The following is a 21,247-nucleotide window of genomic DNA, read 5'->3' as shown; positions in this document are numbered from 1 at the left end:
CCAAGAAAGTGTCATGTGGATCTGAAGGGGAGAAGAGTAGACTGGGGGAGAAGGAAGGAGAAGCATGCCATTTGGATCTGGGGGAGGAGGAGATAAGTGCCTGCTTGAACTTAACATTTGGAAAAGTAGGAGAAAAGCACCACTTTGAATGAAGTGGAAAAATGGCAAACCAGTAAAAGGACATGTAAAAATTAAAAAAATAAACACGACCATTCTAATCAGCTAAAGTGCTAAATTATACATCGTGGAGTAATTCTTAAGATACATTATATATTCCAAGTTCTCCACACAAGAAGAGTTCAGACCTTCTACTCCACTACAGAGTGCAGAAAAAATTTAATCAGATACCCAAGATAACAAGGCACCACACCTTCGGAAGGAAATATTGGCCTTGGAGGTAGTACAGCGTAGACTTCTCAATGAAATTACGAGGACAGATTACACATACTGGGGTTGTATTCCCTGGAATTTAGAAGGTTGAAGGGGTGATTTGTTCAAAGTATTCAAGATATTAAGGGTAACTGATAGGGTAGATAGAGAGCAACTATTTCTGCTGGTTCGGGAGTCCAAGACAAGGGAGGCAAAGCCTAAAAATGAGAGCTAGGCCTTTCAGGAGTGAAGTTAGGAAACACTTCTACACGCAAAGGGTGGTAGAAGTTTGGAACTCTCTTCTGCAAATTGCAATTGAGGCATTATCTTAATGTTAAATCTGAGATTGATAGATTTTTGTTAACCAAAGGTATTAAAGGATATGGGCCAAAGGCAGGTATATGGAGTTATGTGAGCCATGATCTCATTGAATGGCAGACAAGGCTCGAGGTGCTCAGCTGCCTACTCCTCTACCTACTTTCCTATAAATCTAACTTGTTTCATTATATATTTATTCATTAGAGGGCACTGGTACAATAGTACCAAAAGCTTGAGACAAACGATCCATCACTTTAAGGGCAAATATGCCAAAGGGTAACTAATCTTTGGTGGTGTGTAATGAAGACTACTCACAAGACAACTTAAAGATTGATTTGTCAATTGGTTTAATTTTGGCACATAAGGTGACCATACTTTGGGTGGAATGGTCATGTTCTGGCAGCTCTCAACCTGATAATTGACATTGTAGCAAAAGGCATTCAATGGTCCTTTTAACAAACCATGGCTTATTATCCTTGCATTTTATCTCTGATGTACTTGTCCAGAAGGCAGATTTTGTGGTGTCAGGGCAAAGAAAATGCAAGAGCTCTAATTAAATTACCTATTTCCAACTTTTTTCCCCAGGATAGCTATCCCTCAATATCATAACAGATACAGTGAATTCATTATGACAGTTTGAAGTTCAATTATTCAACATGCAAGACCAGAGATATAAATGGGACCATTTTGAGTGCGAGAAACATATGGTGCAATTAGCTCAAATGGAGCATAATTCTATGAACAGACTGATACGAAGTTTCTACAGACCCAGGAAGGCATCGGAAAAGCCGGTTTTCAGCACGCAATGCGCCTGTGCTGAAAACCAGCTTTTCCGATCAGTCAAGTTTCTGACTAGACAGATCCTCCGTATCTCGGGAGCGAGGACACTTGCAGGGCAAGATTTCCGATATTTACGAATATCTTGCCCAGCAAATGTCCTTTAAAATCTTGCACCTGAAAAAGCAGGCGTATAAGCCTGCTTTTACAGCTGCAACTGTTTAAAAATACACAAAAACATTTTAAAATAAAGTTATAAAAATACATTTCAGTGTTTAAAAACCCTCCCCACTACGGTAAGTTTATTTTACGGCTTAATTAAAAAAACTTTAAAAAGTCGGGAAAATGTATATTTTTTTTTATAACAACTTGAATTTAAATGAATGTTAAATATGTAGTTTATTTTCTTTTTTTTATTGTTTTGGGTGTTTGTGGGGGCGGGGGCAGGAGTTTCTCATTCATAGTAATAGGAGTTCCAGAATTATGGAACTCATTACTATGAATGAGAATCTATACTACACCTGATTGGCTGCTGTCTCCAGCTCCCAGCCTGCGCACGTCCCCATGTGCACGCACTGCGACGCGCAGTCACGAGAGGCCTCAGGCTCAGAAGTTCCAACGGGCGCAGCAACAACAGGTAAGTCCGCATCTTTTTTCTCTTTTTGTGTCGTTTGTCTGCGGGAAGAGCGCGACTGGAATTTAAGGGCCATTATTTCCTCTGGTCGGGGAGCCAGTGCCAAGTGGTTATCAATTTACAACAGTGAGTAAGTGGGCGAGGAGAGATTAGTAGAAATTTATTTGCACAAGGAATTGTTATAGCATGGAATGCTTTGCCACGGGGAGTCAAACATCATTGCATCTTTTAAAGGAAGAGTGGGCAAACATTTGAAGTAGGAAAGAGTAAAGTGCTGGCAGACAGAATGAGCTAAATGGCCACCTTGTGTGTGGTAAACGTCTATCCTATTCCACATTAACAGAAGGTAGGCACTACCAAGAACAGTCTCAAATCTCTATACGCTAGCTTTTATCAGAACTGGCAAGAGCTCTTCGAGCATCGAGTTAACTCAAACAATCACTGGATCATTCCATAAAACCTGTAATAAGGCAAATCGCATGTATTGAAATCATTGAAGCCAACAGAAAAAGCAGAACAAATGTCAGAGTCGCATGTAGATATCAGTTCAATCAATTAACAGAGCTTGAACTAAATAGTAAACAAAATAGGCTTCATGAAATTTATAACTATAAATCAGATATACAAACAGGAATTTCACAAGTTTCAGTAAAAATTCAGTAAATTCCAATTTCTTCCACACTGCTTTAATGTTTCATTACAGATGTCATACCTCCTTTATTTGTCTATTCTTGTTAACATAGGATGCTATGAAGGTGGTGAAGTGCAATAAATAATCCAAAAGTATCCTTCACTTCAGGGATGCACTTTGTTCATCAATACTTTTACCATACATTTAAGAAAATTCAGTCAGTTTTACTCAAACACAATTCAACATTGCAGTTAGTTCTAATGTCATTCATAGGCAGTCCCTCGGGATCAAAGAAGACTTGCTTCCATTCTTAGCATGAGTTCTTAGGTGGCTGTACAGTCCAATACAAAAATCAGTTTCTGTCACAGGTGTGTCAGATAGTCGTTGAGGGAAAGGGTGGGCAGGGAGCCTGGTTTTCCGCACGCTCCTTCCGCTGCCTGCGCTTGATTTTTGCATGCTCTCGGCGATGATACTCGAGGAGCTCAGCGCCCTCCTGAATGCACTTCCTCCACTTAGGGCGGTCTATGGCCAAGGACTCCCAGGTGTAATGTGGGGAGGTTGCACTTTATCTGGGAGGCTTTGAGGGCGTCCTTGTAACGTTTCCTCTGCCCGCCTTTGACGCGTTTAAATCACGATTCATACATTTTAAAATAAAATCATTTTACCTTCGACAATTAAAACTTAAAATTATTTGTTCAGTTTCAAAGTTACTTCTGAAGTCTGTGCAAGATGTCAAAATTTAAATTCCCCATCACAAGAGTATACAGAGACTATTCTCAATTATGAATGCTTGCAAAATGTCAGTTTGTGTTTGATTTAGTTGAAATTATCCAATTGAGAAAATCAAAGTTTAAAAACAAACCAGAATTTAAACAGACATTTGATATTTTGTTTGAGAGCTGAACTCCCCATTCCCCTGCCCTCAAACTGAGCAATGAATAAGTGGTGAATTTCTTTTAAAGATTTCTAAAGATTTTCTGCACTAAGAATTGTAATGCTCTCACCAATAAACATATGTATGTTCATTTATCAATTAAGCTATTCATCAATACATAACAGAATTTTACATTGTATAATTTCAATTATTCCTAGACACGGAAGGGGAGTTATCTGTCACGACCATTCTTAAAATGTTTTCTCCCAAGAAAACTATTGCCTGCAACCTTTGGTCAGGGAGAAGGGAGAGAGAGCTCAAGGAACGGAAGGATGTAACTCTCCAACTGTTTATCCACCACTGGAAGAGTCAATTATTCCCTTGCCATCAGTTTCCTCCTGCAATGGGGAAGGGGCCGGTGGAGCACTTGTCTTCAAATAGTGATGTCTTGCAGCAAGAGTAAACTTTCCTCTCACTTGAAAGACTCAACGTATTTATCAAAAGGAGGTTCAAATTGAGTTGCTGCTAGCTAAGCTGCCATACTGCCATTTCTGTTAAGAGTTCACAAGCTCTGCTGGTGCTTTTCAAAGCTTTCGAACATCACTTCAACCTGCTCACTGAACAAGCTCTTTCTTGGGAAAGGAAACTGAGCTGCATCTGCAAATCAGAAACAGAAACTCAAATCTTAGTCACGTACACCAGCAAAGAACGGTGCGCTGAGCGAGTCATGGCATCTGCTTCCAGGATATACGAGGCTGATTGTTGCAGTAACTTTGCCATCTGGCCAATGTTGAACTGGCATTAGTCCACACATGGTTCCTAACTGCTTGTGCAGCAACCTCTGTGCTTGGCATGAGACCAAACTGAATTTAGAGCAACCAGCTTCTTATTCTAAACATCTAAAACTTAATATTCAAAAACAGTGCTGCATTGACTCATGGGCAGCCAGGATTTCTCCAGAGCAACGGGCTGCTATATTGTGTCTTGCGGGGGGGGGGGGGGGGAGGAAAGAGAAGAGACTCGCAAGGCCTTCAGTTGTCTAGGCAGTAGCAGAGCAAGCTTTTTCAGTCAAGTTTTATTTATCTCAAAACAAGTTTACATAATCGCTCAGTCAGCAGTCTTGGATCACAAGCTACAACTCGCCCATCCTCTGGTCTAACCGACTGATGGTCAGCTTTGGACTTCAAAATTTTAATTGAGTAGCAGAGGTAGTTCCCAGAGAAACACGCACCAGTTTCTGAAGTATTCCATCATTGACCAGCTTCTACAAAGCAACTCAAGGACATTCTGCTATACAGAATGCCCAAGCACAATACATCACAGCCCAAAAGATCTTGACGTACTTGTAGGTCAGTGAATCAAACTTTTTTTTGCTGGGGGGAGGGCGGGGGCGGAGAGAGGAGAAGAGGGAGGTTAAATGTTAAAACTCTCAAACCCAATCTCAACCTGCCCATTTCAAGTGGTGACAGGAGGGGGTGGGCGACTAATGTGCTCCCAGGAGACGGGCACAAGGCTGTGTGCCTCAGATTATACCTCCATTTAAATTTAACACTGGCCTGCAGGGTTTCCCAGACCTCCTAAACCCTGCAGCCAAAGGGAGGCAAGGACTGCTTGGTCCAGCAGCTAAGTGCCCTTCCAGCACCCATTGTAGGCTAGGAGTGCTTCCCTTTGGACCTCTAACCTAACCTGCTTTCCTCCTCATGATCGGCCCCCAAGCCAGATCTCCTCTCCACCACCGCACCTCCCGAACCCTTTCGATCTTGGACACCGGCCTTTCCAATCCCTCCCCTCCTCTGTGTTCCCTGGCTGTGGCCTCCGATCTCCCCCACCCGCTCCCTCTCTCTTCCTCCCTCCCACCGCACCCCCCCCCCCCTCAAAGAACCTGTTCAACAGCAGTACAAGACAAATGGAATCCCTTTAAAGGAATAATACTGAGCTTGCAGGATAAGTACATACTAAGAATCAGCAAGCTCAGACTAAACAAACAGGACCCTATATGGAGCAGGAGACAAATCAAAAGTTGAATAAAAAGGAAAAATCACCTCTACAAATCCTGTGGGGATAATGAGAAAGGAGTTCACCGGGATGATGATAGAAACAGGTTTAAAAAACTGGCCAAGGAAGCAAAGAGCGACCTAGAAAAAGACAGTTGCAGAGGTCAGGGAAGAAATGGTTGCTCATGAATTGGGAACAGAATGATTATATCCTACAAATATTCAATGAGAAGGTGCGAGCAACATGCCCTTCAAGAAGAGCGATAATCTAAGAAATATTAACGACCGATTTATGTGATATGGAAATCATAGGCAGACTAAAAGGTCTCAAAACCAATAAATCCTTTGGGATAGGTGGCAGTTATTCCAGATTGCTGACAGAGAATAGGGAGCAGATTTGCAAGACACTGACAGCGACTATGAGAGTGTAACTGGGCCTTGGGGGAATACCTGCAGATTGGAAACAGGCCTGTGAGATGCCTATGCTTTAAAAAAAGACATTACAGACAGAGGCAATTACAAATCCATTAGTCTTACTTTGATTCCTTATAACATAATGGAATTGATCAGAATAAACTTATTAACTGTACAATATTCAAGTAAAGATGGGCTCAGAACAGGATGCCCCTGCCCGACTATCCTCCTTGACTTCTTTGAGAAAGTGATATTCCCAGTGGGCTGCAGAAAACCCTATGCTGTATGTACTTCCAAAAGGCATTTGCCAAATTCTACATTAGTCAAGCTCAGAGCTGTAGTGATTCAGGGTAAATCTTGGGAATTGATTAGAATATTACTGAAGGAGTTTTAGTGGGGTACTCTATCTTGAAGACCATGTCATGTATTGATCACTTATGTGAAGTATCTTTGGATATCAGTCCTAAATTTGGCCATACTAGCCTATCATTTTCCTATTCATGCAATTTACTTCTTCCACACTATTAACTATGTCATACTCCAAAAAGATCACTTCTTGGAAGTGATCGTTTAGAAGTACACCTGTATCAAAGAATAATATTTTGAGTGTTTTGTTTTTAAATCAATACCAACGAGACTGTTTGAAGTCTTCAACCTCAAGAAAGAATTACATTGATATAGCACCTTTCATGACCACCGGACATCTCAAAGCGCTTTACAACCAAGGAAGTACTTCTGGCGTGAAGTCACTGTTGTAATGTGGGAAACACAGCCGCCAATTTGCGCACAGCAAGTTTCCACAAACCGCAATGTGATAATAATCAGATAAACTGTGTTTGTTACTGAGGTTTATTAAGTTGATTGAGGGATAAATATTGGCCAGGACACCAGGAATAACTCCTAAGCTCTTCTTCGAAATAGTGCCATGGGATCTTTCACATCTACTTGAGCCCGCAGACGGGGCTTCGGTTTAATGTCTCAATCAAAACACGGCACCACCGACAGTGCAGCACTCCCCGCACTTCATTGAAGTGTCAGCCTAGATTTACGTGCCCTGGAGTGAGACTTGAATCCACAAACTTCTGACTCAGAGGCAAGTGTGCTACCCACAGAGCCACAGCTGAAGAGCTATTATTAGAACTGAATAAAGTGTGTACAATGTTGTACCGTTCACGAGTTGTTTCAGGCAGACTGAAACACACTTGAAGCTGCTAAAAAAATACATGGTTAATATGTTCACTACTTCCCAAGTAAAACCAAGTAAGTTGCTTTTCTTCACTTTGTGACTTTATTTGTAAAATATTGCGGCCACCAGAATGTTCATATATGTACCATACATGCATTGCCCCTATTGCCTTTGCACAATTTTGCCTCCAGCTAAAACTTCAGACGAGATCATACATTACACAATTATTTAAACTGTAGAGAGCAGAACCATACAAAGATAGGTGCTTCATTGTGTCGGAACACAAACATCCTATTCACTCACAAACTTTATTCTCATTCAGCTGTCCAGACCCAACAAATGTGTGATTTTCACAAAGAACAAGTACTTTAATTATAGTTATAGCAACCTGAAGCATTTGAACTAAACATCACCTTTAATAATACAGTATAACATTGTATGCATAAAAGTACCAGCAAGTTCGTAATGAACTTTGATTTGCGGGTCCAGCAAGTTTCATTCTTTTACGAATGAAAAAAAGTTCCAACAGTTTTCTTTTACAATTGCAGTGTGCGACCATTTATTTCAGGCTGCGTTTAGCAAGTTTTAGTACAGGCTGGTTTCTTAGTGATGTGCAAACTCACTCTTATTAAAGAGCTATTGATTACTAAATGCACCTATATGGGGGCGAAGGGGTACAAAACATATCTTCTGTGCTGTAAACAAGATGATTTCTTTACAGAGTGGAAGCTCAGGAATTGCTTAAGTAGCGGAACAAATCCTCGCAAGAATGGGTGGGTTGGAGTCTTGAGCAGGTTGTGGAATACTTGCCTTCGGCATAGGTTTGCTGTATAATTACAGAGCAAGGCCTAAAGGAAGCTTTGTTAAAAAAAATTAAAAAGCACACATGACTTTTAAAATCAAGGAAAGGGCCCACAGCCTAAAATCATTTCCCTAATTAGAGCATGCAGCACTGTTCTGATCTGCAAAGACTCATATTCACCAGTGTCAATGATGCAGTTCAAAGGACACAGTACAAGCAAAAGGGATTGTTGATTATGATTGTATTTTTAGAACACACATAAGGCAATACCTCATCACCTGTCCATTGTGACAGTCTCATAAATTTAATATATAACTGATTTGTGTAAAGATTGCAATTACCCTGAAGAAAGCAGCAATTACAAGTAACTCAAGTCTTTTACCCAACTGTAGTGTCACGGCAGTCCCTTTTGCCTGCAAGACTGAGTCAATATACCAACAGTTAACAGAGATGCAGCACAAGGGACAATCCACCCCAACTGAAAGCAACCAGAATCCTTCACGATTGACACCATTTTATGCAGACAGACTTTCATTTAGGCAACCAAATTCATCCCGTGGATAGGTCCCCTACAAGGGAAGGGCAATGAAACAGTATCCCGACTTATGATCCACAGACCGAGAAGTGGCAACTACTGTCAGCTTCACTGAGGACCATCATCACGCCATTTGAATGTTTACTGAATGCATCACATAAAAAAACATCACTGTGACTAGATGCTGTTTAAAGTTTAGCAGTGATGTAGACAGCCATGATTGTGTTGTGAATTTAGCTGTTTCAATATGCGGCAGATTTGAATTTTCATCTTCACTAAGGCCCGACAGACGGTTTGCAAATTTTCAGTCTCCTTTCATCCCCAAAGTTTCAGGATCCTGCTCACTGGCAAGTGCAAGCCCACTTCAGTTCAGGTGTATCTCGGCATTTCACACTGTTCACAGCGATTCAGCGCTGGATGGTTGAGGAAGGTGCAGCTGTTGCAATTCCAAGGGGCACCTTCAAAATCTTCATCTCGTTGATGAGGTCTTGGACTAGATGCCGTGACAGGACCAGCTTCTGCAATACAAGTAAAGCCAATTTTAGACAGGACAATGATAATATTTGAATGTGCAAAATCAAAGAAAATGTAATCAGTAAGTTTTCTGATCCAGAATATATTTCAGTCAGTACAAAGAAAATAAGAACAGATAGGGAAAAAGTTGCTTAAATTCAAAGTTTTTCAGCATAGCCTCAACTATCTGCACAAGCATGGCTATCAACAACAACTTGCATTTATATTTGCATAAATATACACACACTTTGTCTTGAGAGAAATAGTGTGCTGGCAATTCTTTTTAGTAGTGAAGTATTGGCACACTCACTATGCCGCAAATTAACTTTTTAAAAACAACCCTTTGGAGGAGCATTTCCTTAACTTTCTAACTTATTGAATGCGCTAGTTTTAAAAATCAAATCACAGGAAGTAGACTGGATGTTAAGGTTAAACATTTCAAAAGCTTTCCGTTCATATTGTTTGAAATTCACAAATCAACCAATGCAACGCAATACAGAAAGAAAAGTCGGTCAGAGTTTACTCCAGTATGTCAAGATGGTTGTCTAAGTACATCAGCCAAAGACTGCCAGAGCTGATTAATCTGTCATTTCACCTCTGGTGCTTGAACTTGAACCAAGGATGTGACCGTCCACAGATAGCTGTGAAATTAATCTGTGCAGTCTGCACCTTAGTCCCTTGTAGTTGTGCCAGTAATTCAGCACTGATTCAGTCTCACTTAGAACCGCCACACAGATGGTTGGCACGGGAAACAAAGTATCCTAGGGGTCCAGTCGGATGTTTGCTTCTCGGGTGTGTTTAAGAAACATTGCCTGGACATTGTAGAAAGATCTTTTAATGTCCACCTAAACTATGAATACTCAATACACTGGATGCCCCAATTTGGAGAAGTGTTCCGCTTCAATGGACTAGCACTTGCCACTATGACGAGTGCAAAAATGTTAACATTTTAAAATTAAGAGGTACAGATGTAAATTAGTGAATAGAATAACCTTTTGAATGCCATGCATCACTGTAAAACCAGAAGAGTGGGAAAAAGGCCCATTTACAAGCACGCAATAAAATTGCCATGTGAAATACTACTTGCAAGTACAAGAGCTTGGATTTTCTATAACTTGCAATTATATATAGTGTTATTAACGCAATAAACTTCCCATGCAGCTTCACAATGGACATAGAAAGGGGAACCGAGCCTGGCCTCTGCTCAGCACTTACCTCAGACAGCTCAGGTTCAAGATGTCATATATTCAACTGTCATTGTAACCCATGTATAAACTGACATAAGTTGTACACCGTGAGAACATTGACCACTAGGTGGTGAACTTGTGGCAGACACTCCTAACCTGGACTTTCAGGTACAATGGGGGAAGCTCCACCCATCTTCTTCACTTCAGTGCTGGCTAATAAAGGTAACTGGTCAGAGTGACCTTCTCTCAAGTCTGGGCCTCGTGTGCATCTGTACTGTATAGTAAGGACATATTATTGGCGGCGAGAAACTGGGATTTAAACCACGAGAGCATGGCCACTAGCAGCACAGACGAGAGGTACTGTGTTGGTGATGATTGGGACGATTTTATTGAGAGACTACAGCAAATTTTCGTCACTAAGGAATGGTTGGGACAGGATTCGACCGACAAACGCAGGGCTCATCTCCTGGCGGTTTGTGGATCCAGGACATACTCTCTGATGAAGGACCTTCGAGCGCCAGAGAAGCCAGCGGACAAGACTTTTGAAGAGCTCAGTAAGTTGATCGGGGAACACTTCAAACCGGCGAGCAGCATGCACATGGCGAGACACCGGTTTTACACGCACCGGCGGCGAGAAGGGTAAAGCTTTCCAGACTTTGTGGCAGACCTCCAGCGACTGGCGAGCCTATGTAAGTTCCCAACGTCAGCGGTCACTTGGCGCATATATGCAGGAAGCCTGCAGCCAGGTTGATGTACGAGGAGGACGGGCCCGATGTTAGCCCTATGAGGCCAAATGGACACTGGGGGAAAATCGCTGGAAGCTGAAGTTCAGCGAGTTCATGTGGAGCACATATACAGTTCATACACCAGGATGCCACCGATAATGATGAAAGTGCTTCTCAATGGCATCTCAGTATCAATGGAGCTAGACACAGGGGCCAGCCAGTCCCTGATGAGTATCAAACAGTTCGACAAGTTGTCGGTGTCCAAGGTCAGGAGGCCAAAATTTGTGCCGATTGACGCACAGCTACGGACATGTACAAAAAGGAGATCATTCCGGTGCTAGGCAGCGCCACGGTAGTCGTGACCCACAAAGATTTGGAGAACTGGTTGCCACTCTGGATTGTCCCGGGGGACGGTCCCGCACAGCTGGGGAGGAGTCGGCTTGCTGTCATGAACTGGAAATGGGATGATGTCAATGCAATTTCTTCTGTGGAGCGAATATCATGCACAGATCCTGGACAAATTTGACTCATTATTTCAACCCGGCATTGGCACTTTCATGGGGACCAAGGTAATGATTCACATAAACCCGGATGCCAGGCCAGTACACCACAAGGCCAGAGCGGTGCCGTACGTGATGCGGGAAAAGATAGAAGGCGAATTGGACCGCCTGCTGAGGGAAGGCATCATCTTGCCAGTCGAATTCAGTGACTGGGCGAGCCCGATGGTGCGGTCAGGATATGTGCCGATTACAAGGCCACCATCAATCGGGTGTCACTCCAAGACCAGTACCCGCTACCGAGAGCGGAGGACCTCTTTGCGACGCTATCCGGTGGCAAGCTTTTTTCAAAATTGGACCTGACCTCAGCTTACATGACCCAGGAGCCGGCGAGTGAGTTGAAGAAGCTGATCACCATCACGACACACAAGGGGTTGTTTGAGTACAACAGATGTCCGTTCTGGATTTGCTTGGCAGCCGCGATCTTTTAACGAAACATGGAAAGCCTCCTCAAGGACGGTGGTTTTTCAAGACGACATCCTCATCACAGGTTGCGATACTGAAGAACACCTCCACAACCTAGAGGAGGTGCTACGCAGACTGGGCCGGATAGGTCTGTGACTGAAAAAGGCGAAGTGAGTCTTCCTAGCCCCAGAAGTAGAATTCCTGGGGATGAGGGTAGCAGCAGACGGGATCAGATCTACTGCGTCCAAAACGGAAGCGATCCAGAGAGCACCCAGACCCCGTAACACGACGGAGCTGCGTTCGTTCCTGGGGCTCCTGAACTATTTTGGTAACTTTCTTCCAAAAATTGAGCACGCTGTTCGAGCCGCTACATGTGCTCCTATGCAAAGATCGCGAATGGGTTTGGGGGGACAGCCAGGAAAGGACTTTTGATAGAGCACGCAATTTGTTATGCTTCAACACCAACAATCTTAACACTATATGACCCATGTAAGAAACTCGTCCTATGGGGTCGGGTGTGTTGCAGCATGTTAATGCCAAGCGTCAGTTACAGCCGCTAGCTTAGGCCTCCAAAAGTCTGTCCCAGGCAGAAAGGGGTTATGGGATGGTAGAAAAGGAAGCGCTTGCATGTGTACATGCAGTAAAAAAATGCACCAGTACCTATTTGGCAGGAAATTTGAGCTGGAGACAGATCACAAACCCTTTACGTCCCTTTTGGTCGACAACAAGGCCATAAATGCTAATGCGTCGGCCCGCATAGAGGTGGGCACTCACGTTAGCCGCCTATGACCAAACAATTCGGCACAGACCGGGCACTGAAAACTGCACCGATGCACTCAGCAGGCTCCCACTAGCCACCACCGAGGGTGCAACCGAGTATGCTGCTGTGATGGTCATGGCTGTTGAAGCTTTCGAAAGCGAAGGCTCACCAGAGACAGCCCGTCAGATCAAAGTCTGGAGAAATAGCGACTCGCTGCTGTCTTTAGTCTGGGAACTGGGCAGCCACGTATGGGGCATGCCCCGAGGAATTTAATCCATTTCACAGGCGCAAGGGTGAACTCTCGATTCAGGCCAATTGCCTACTGAGGAAACCGAGTAGTCATGCACCAGATGGGTAGAGGTGTGTTCATCAGAGAACTCCACAAGGAGCACCCAGGCATTGTCATGATGAAGACAATTGCCAGGTCACACGTTTGGTGGCCAGGGATAGATGCAGACCTGGAACTTTGTGTTCGCAGGTGCAATACGTGTGCCCAGCTGGGCAATGCGCCCAGGGAAGCCCCCCTTAGACCCTAGTCCTGGCCCGCCAAGCCATGGTCACGCATCCATGTGGACTGCGCAGGTCCTTTCATGGGAAAAATGTTTTTGGTTGTAGTGGGCGCCTATTCCAAATGGATTGAGTGTGACATTCTCAATTCAAGCACATCCTCTGCCACGGTAGAGTCTACGGGCAATGTTCGCCGCCCATGGTCTACCGGATGTCTTGGTCAGCAACAATGGCCCGTGCTTTACAAGCATTGAATTCCAGGACTTCATGGCAGGAAATGGTATCAACCATGTCAGAACGGCACCGTTCAAGTCGGCCTCAAACGGCCAGGCGGAATGAGCAGTGCAGATAATCAATCGGGATGCTCAGAATCCAAGGGGGTTCCCTACAAAGCCGCTTATCACGCCTCCTGTTGGCCAATAGATCCCGACCATACTCGCTCACAGGGTTCCACCCGCAGAGCTTCTAATGAAAAGGATGCTCAAAACCAGGTTATCCCTTATACACCCCACCATGAAAGAAATTGTTGACAGCAGGCGCTGGTCACAATGTGACTACCATGATGGGAATGCGAGGGCGCGATGTATCGATGTCAATGACCCCGTCTTTGTCCTCAACTACGCTGCAGGGCCCAACTGGCTCGCAGGCACTGTGATTGCTAAAGAGGGGAATAGGACTCTGGTAGTTAAACTTACCAATGGACAAATCTGCTGCAAACACGTGGATCAAACAAAAAGGAGGTTCAGCAATCCCATAGAAGAAGCAGAGGAGTAACACGATGTAGAGTTCACGCCACCACAGGTGACCGAACACCGGAACCAAGTGGAGCAGAGCCCATTCACTGTGGGCAGTCCAGACAGGCCTGAGGCACCACAAACAGCAGACACTCAGGCCAGCGCCCAACAACCGGAGCCCCAACTCAGGCGCTCTACAAGGGAGCGTAAACCACCAGAGACACTTAACCTGTGATCCCAAAATAACTTGGGGGGGGGGGGGGAGGTGATGTCATGTATTCCAACTGTCATTGTAACCCATGTATAAACTGACCTAAATTGTACACCGTGAGAACACTGACCACTAGATGGTGAACTTGTCGGAGACACTCCTAACCTGGACTTTCAGGTATGAAAGGGGAAGCTCCACCCACCTTCTTCACTTCAGCGCTGGCTAATAAAGGTTACTGATTACAGAGTGACCTTCTCTCAAGTATGGGCCTCGTGTGCATTTGTACTGTATAGTAAGGATGTATTACAAGGTACTTATGGCTATGAGCTAAATTAGTAGGCCACTGCATTGAAGGAAATAAAAGAAGAACTGAGTGATACAGTGGGTGTGAAACTAGTCTTTCATCTCTGGGACATAGGCTCACATCTAGTTCAAACCGATGAGATGCAAGTCTATTTTCTATGCTGGCTGTAAGGGCCCTGTGTGAAATGAGGTTAGAACAGTCTCCACCAAGTTCTAGTAGGCACGGGCCTGCATAGCATAACTATCACAATCTCACTCAAAGAGCTGCAGATGGGTGGTGTGGGAAAGGGGGAAAAACATCACGCTGGCACAATATGGGGTGCTCTTCTGAAGCGGAGGAAATTCTGCATCTTGCTGTGCTATAGCTACCCAAGGAGAGCTCGAGATGGCACTGAGCACCCAAAATGAGAAAACTTCTATTTCCGGCACTTATATGCCTCACATACATGAACACAAAAACTTAAATAAATTATGTAATAAAGGAAACAAAATATTATTTCCCATTTTGGAACTAAGAAATTGCTAAAAAGAACAAATGATTTTTGAATGCATTCCTTGAAGAATTGTTAATTTAATTTAAAAAAAAAATCTTTTTACCAGCAGATAAACATCCATATTTTGTTCTTGGAAATTAAGATACAAATGGTAATTTGGCACATCATTGGACATTAACTTGAATAAGTGTGTATAAAGCATGCATAAGTGGATGACCCTATTTGACCGCGCAAGGTTCCCATCATGGAAGCCAGTGACCAGCCAATTTGGTTCACTCGATGCGGCATTAAGTTGCAGCTAAGTACGCCAAACACAGTTAAGACTTTGATCCCCAATAACATCCCAACTGTAGTGCTAAAGAGCTATGCATGAGAACGAGGCGTTCCTCCTCGGGAAGCTATTCCAGAATCACGATGACACTGCTATGCACCAATGTGGAAAATTGCCACGGTATGTCCTATTCACAATAAAGGGCAAATCTAATGCAGACAACTCTAAAATTACTCTGTCAGCTTCCTCCCAATCATCAACAGAGTGATGGAAGAAATCGGTAGTACTAAACACCTACACACCAGTAACTTGCTCATTTTAGGTTCTGCCAGAACCTCACAGCTTCAAACTGGTCACAGCCCTGAATGCAAGAGGAGGGGTGTAAGTAATGTCCAACATCAAGGTAGCATTCGACAGAGTATAGCACCAAGACATCCAACAAAAAGGAACATGGATTTGGTAATCAGGGCCAATCATCGCAGCCTCAAGTTGTCACTGTCAGAGTTCCTCGGGTCAGAGTCCTCAGCCAACGATTTTCAGCAGTTGTCACTGGGTTGAGTGGGGCTGAGAGACCAATCCACAGTGCTGACCTTTCATAACATCTGATAATGAAGTCAATGTCAGCCAACAGTAGGGCCTGGATAACTCCTGGTTTGAACTAACAAGTGGCATTTAAAATTCATGCCACCCAAGTGCCAGGCAATGATCACCTCTAAGAAAAGGCCCAACCAGCCCCTCCTGGCTTTAAACACCACTATTTGGTACCATGCCATTAACATCCTAGAAGGGGGGGGGGGGGGGGTCAACAACATTGGTCAGAAGTTTAACTGGACTGCTATATTAAGATTGTGCCTATAAGAACTGGGACGAGGCTAGGTATTCTGTGATGAGTGGCTCACCTCTCAGCTCAAGACCACTTCCCCATCTGCAAGGTTGAAGTCAGGAGTTTGATGGAACACTCCTCATTTGCCTGGATGGGGCAGCTCTAACATAAGAATTCAACAACATTCAGAGCAAAGCAGTCTGCCACCAAACTCAAGATCCACCACTGCCACTATGGCTGCAGTGTGCATTATTTGCAGAATGTACTGAAGCAACTCACCAAGTTTATTTCGATAGCAACTTCTAGCCTCACAGCCTGTACCATTGAGCAGCAAGATCATGCGAACACAATCGCCTCCAAGTCACACACTATCCTGAGATGGGCATATTCAGTCGTTCCTTCATCGCTGGGTCAAAATCCTGTAACTCACCAACACCATCAGCACAAGGATTGCAGCAGTTGGAGAAGCCCACCACCAACTTTTGAAGGCAACTGGGGTTGGGAAATAATATGGATTTGGCCATGTCACTCACATCCCGAAAACCAAAACAAAAAAATGGGAGTGTAATCATATTCTTAACTGTGCAAATAGATATTAACAAATATGATGTGATTGGGATTACGGAGACGTGGCTCCAGGATGATCAGGGCTGGGAACTCAACATCCAGGGGTATTCAACATTCAGGAAAGATAGAATAAAAGGAAAAGGAGGTGGGGTAGCATTGCTGGTTAAGGAGCAAATTAAGGCAATAGTTCGGAAGGACATTAGCTTGGATGATGTGGAATCTATATGGGTAGAGCTGCAGAATACCAAAGGACAAAAAACGTTAGTGGGAGTTGTGTACAGACCTCCAAACAGTAGTAGTGATGTTGGGGAGGGCATCAAACATGAAATTAGGGGTGCGTGCAATAAAGGTGCAGCAGTTATAATGGGTGACTTTAATATGCACATAGATTGGGTTAACCAAACTGGAAGCAATACGGTAGAGGAGGATTTCCTGGAGTGCATAAGGGATGGTTTTTTAGACCAATATGTCGAGGAACCAACTAGGGGGGAGGCCATCTTAGACTGGGTGTTGTGTAATGAGAGAGGATTAATTAGCAATCTCGTTGTGCGAGGCCCCTTGGGGAAGAGTGACCATAATATGGTGGAATTCTGCATTAGGATGGAGAATGAAATAGTTAATTCAGAGACCATGGTCCAGAACTTAAAGAAGGGTAACTTTGAAGGTATGAGGCGTGAATTGGCTAGGATAGATTGGCGAATGATACTGAAGGGGTTGACTGTGGATGGGCAATGGCAGACATTTAGAGACCGCATGGATGAACTACAACAATTGTACATTCCTTCTGTCGTAAAAATAAAAAAGGGAAGGTGGCTCAACCGTGGCTATCAAGGGAAATCAGGGATAGCATTAAAGCCAAGGAAGTGGCATACAAATTGGCCAGAAATAGCAGCGAACCCGGGGACTGGGAGAAATTTAGAACTCAGCAGAGGAGGACAAAGGGTTTGATTAGGGCAGGGAAAATGGAGTACGAGAAGAAACTTGCAGGGAACATTAAGACGGATTGCAAAAGTTTCTATAGATATGTAAAGAGAAAAAGGTTAGTAAAGACAAACGTAGGTCCCCTGCAGTCAGAATCAGGGGAAGTCATAACGGGGAACAAAGAAATGGCGGACCAATTGAACAAGTACTTTGGTTTGGTATTCACTGAGGAGGACACAAACAACCTTCTGGATATAAAAGGGGTCGGAGGGTCTAGTGAGGAGGAGGAATTGAGGGAAATCCTTATTAGTCGGGAAATTGTGTTGGGGAAATTGATGGGATTGAAGGCCGATAAATCCCCAGGGCCTGATGGACTGCATCCCAGAGTACTTAAGGAGGTGGCCTTGGAAATAGTGGATGCATTGACAGTCATTTTCCAACATTCCATTGACTCTGGATCAGTTCCTATGGAGTGGAGGGTAGCCAATGTAACCCCACTTTTTAAAAAAGGAGGGAGAGAGAAAACAGGGAATTATAGACCGGTCAGCCTGACATCGGTAGTGGGTAAAATGATGGAATCAATTATTAAGGATGTCATAGCAGTGCATTTGGAAAGAGGTAATATGATAGGTCCAAGTCAGCATGGATTTGTGAAAGGGAAATCATGCTTGACAAATCTTCTGGAATTTTTTGAGGATGTTTCCAGTAGAGTGGACAAGGGAGAACCAGTTGATGTGGTATATTTGGACTTTCAGAAGGCTTTCGACAAGGTCCCACACAAGAGATTAATGTGCAAAGTTAAAGCACATGGGATTGGGGGTAGTGTGCTGACATGGATTGAGAACTGGTTGTCAGACAGGAAGCAAAGAGTAGGAGTAAATGGGGACTTTTCAGAATGGCAGGCAGTGACTAGTGGGGTACCGCAAGGTTCTGTGCTGGGGCCCCAGCTGTTTACACTGTACATTAATGATTTAGACGAGGGGATTAAATGTAGTATCTCCAAATTTGCGGATGACACTAAGTTGGGTGGCAGTGTGAGCTGCAAGGAGGATTCTATGAGGCTGCAGAGCGACTTGGATAGGTTAGGTGAGTGGGCAAATGCATGGCAGATGAAGTATAATGTGGATAAATGTGAGGTTATCCACTTTGGTGGTAAAAACAGAGAGACAGACTATTATCTGAATGGTGACAGATTAGGAAAAGGGGAGGTGCAAAGAGACCTGGGTGTCATGGTACATCAGTCATTGAAGGTTGGCATGCAGGTACAGCAGGCGGTTAAGAAAGCAAATGGCATGTTGGCCTTCATAGCGAGGGGATTTGAGTACAAGGGCAGGGAGGTGTTGCTACAATTGTACAGGGCCTTGGTGAGGCCACACCTGGAGTATTGTGTACAGTTTTGGTCTCCTAACCTGAGGAAGGACATTCTTGCTATTGAGGGAGTGCAGCGAAGGTTCACCAGACTGATTCCCGGGATGGCGGAACTGACCTATCAAGAAAGACTGGATCAACTGGGCTTGTATTCACTGGAGTTCAGAAGAATGAGAGGGGACCTCATAGAAACGTTTAAAATTCTGACGGGGTTAGACAGGTTAGATGCAGGAAGAATGTTCCCAATGTTGGGGAAGTCCAGAACCAGGGGACACAGTCTAAGGATAAGGGGGAAGCCATTTAGGACCGAGATGAGGAGGAATTTCTTCACCCAGAGAGTGGTGAACCTGTGGAATTCTCTACCACAGAAAGTTGTTGAGGCCAATTCACTAAATATATTCAAAAAGGAGTTAGATGAAGTCCTTACTACTAGGGGAATCAAGGGGTATGGTGAGAAAGCAGGAATGGGGTACTGAAGTTGCATGTTCAGCCATGAACTCATTGAATGGCGGTGCAGGCTAGAAGGGCCGAATGGCCTACTCCTGCACCTATTTTCTATGTTTCTATGTTTCTATATAGGTGGCATTTATTGAAGTCAGCATAACATCTTTAAGTGCATGCCGTTGACTGGAAGGCTAGCAAAGACAAAGTGGTAGCACAGTACACATGACCGTGCACAGTAGAAACTAGTGGGGAAGTTACACAATTTGCTGCTGAATTCTCAATCTCACCTGTGCTGTAGTGGGAAGGCATTAAAAGCGATTTGTCAAACACCACATTGTGGATGGCTCAAAACAGCACTAGAGGTTTGGCAGCAAGTCATCAATCAACTCTCAGAAATTGGAGGAAACTGAGCAGGGGAAGCTAATATTTTAGGCTCCTTTCTTTCCCTGCTCCCGCCCCAAACTAATCCTACGCAGACCATAAATATCTCCTGTGTTATTCTCACATTCAGTTCAATGCTACTTTTTAAGAAATACATAGAAGTTACAACATGCAAACAGGCCATTAGGCCCAGGCAGTTCATGTTGGTGTCTACCCCCAACATAAGCAAATCATTTCAATAACATTCACCCACTCTGTTCTCTTTCCTTTAAACTCTTTTCCTTCATCCACTGATTCAATCTCATCTTCAATGCTGACATGATTTCTGCCTCAACCACTAACTCTAGAAGCGAATTCCACAGCCTCAACTCTATCTCCTGCCTTCTGTTCCAGTTCTCTTGCATTAATCTTGTATTGAAGGCCCTTATTCCTGACCCCTCAACTACTGGAAAAAGTCTACTTTTATCTACAAAAGCAAAATACTGTGGGTATGCATGTTCTATTTCCAGCTATCCTGTCCCACCTTATTATTTTAAGCACTTCAATCATTATCGTCCCATAATCTTCATTGTTCAAAGAAAAAAATGATTTTTTCAAGTTTTTCTTCATATTTATATTTCCTTATAGAAGACAGGGACCCAGTTCAGACAGAACCCAATCTGCACTGTACTCTTTCTTAAAAAAATGTTAATATCTTATAGTGTGGAGCCCAATGCTCTGAGGTCTTATAGTTTTATATAGGGTCTTTATTACTTTTGGTTTTTATATTCTATGTTTTATGGTAAAAGCTAAAATTCCATTACCTTTTCTTTTACACACATCAACCCAAGATGCATCGGTTCAAGTCTTGTGAACCTGCACCCCAAATTCCCCGTTCTTCCACAGCAACGAGCCTACTTCCATTCAGAGTATAATTACTGCCATTATATTTTCTTCACAAACTACATCACCTCTCATTACAAACAGTACATTCCATCGAGTCACTTTTTAATCCCATTCCCCAATCTTAACATCCCTTTGCAATTTCCTTTGATCTCCAAAATAATTAACTATACTTTTCATTTTGGTATTATCTGCAAATTTCAACACCACACCCTCTAGGCAGTACATAGAATTGGCCCCAGAAATTAACCTCGTGAGACATGACCCACTTCCAACAACTTTGAAAAACTGCCCGTATCTCCTGTTTTCTCTGTTCTAACCAATTTTTAAATCCAGTTTGCTTTCCTCTCCGAAATCCACGTCCCTTAATCTTCTCTTTCTCTAGTAATCGCTCATGTTTTCCTGAAGTTCATGTAAACTATATCCACTGCATTTCCCCCATCTACCTCCTCAAAACAATTCTGAGGTTTGTCAAGTGCATTTATCTCTTGAAATCCCTGCTGGCTACTTCCATTTATTCTTTTCCTAAAACATGGCAATTTCATTGTTAATTGAAGACTCAAAAATTTTCCCTACGTCAGATGTTAAGCTAACTATTCTAGAATAACCCAGATTAATTCGGTCTCCCTCTTTAAAAAAATGGGTACAACATGTTTTTCC

At 43.5% G+C, this 21,247-nt stretch overlaps 1 protein-coding gene across 4 annotated transcripts in view; it reads right to left on the bottom strand.

The window, feature by feature from the left end:
- Positions 1 to 7,276: 7,276 nt before the first annotated feature.
- The window catches only part of tab3 (TGF-beta activated kinase 1 (MAP3K7) binding protein 3), a 152,834-nt gene continuing 138,863 nt past the window's right edge, over positions 7,277 to 21,247 (bottom strand). For 3 of the 4 annotated variants that reach the window (XM_070893351.1, XM_070893353.1, XM_070893354.1), the window contains one exon: positions 7,277 to 9,052. In XM_070893351.1, the coding sequence (XP_070749452.1) occupies positions 8,904 to 9,052 (149 nt within the window). In that variant the 3' untranslated portion in view covers positions 7,277 to 8,903. The remainder of the gene's footprint in view (positions 9,053 to 21,247) is intronic. The other variant, XR_011595802.1, reaches the window with a different exon arrangement.

This window comes from Pristiophorus japonicus, chromosome 11 (assembly GCF_044704955.1).
Source record: "Pristiophorus japonicus isolate sPriJap1 chromosome 11, sPriJap1.hap1, whole genome shotgun sequence".
Taxonomy (NCBI): Eukaryota; Metazoa; Chordata; class Chondrichthyes; family Pristiophoridae; genus Pristiophorus; species Pristiophorus japonicus.
Note: the sequence above shows the minus strand (reverse complement) of the source record. Positions and strands in the feature narration are given on the sequence as shown.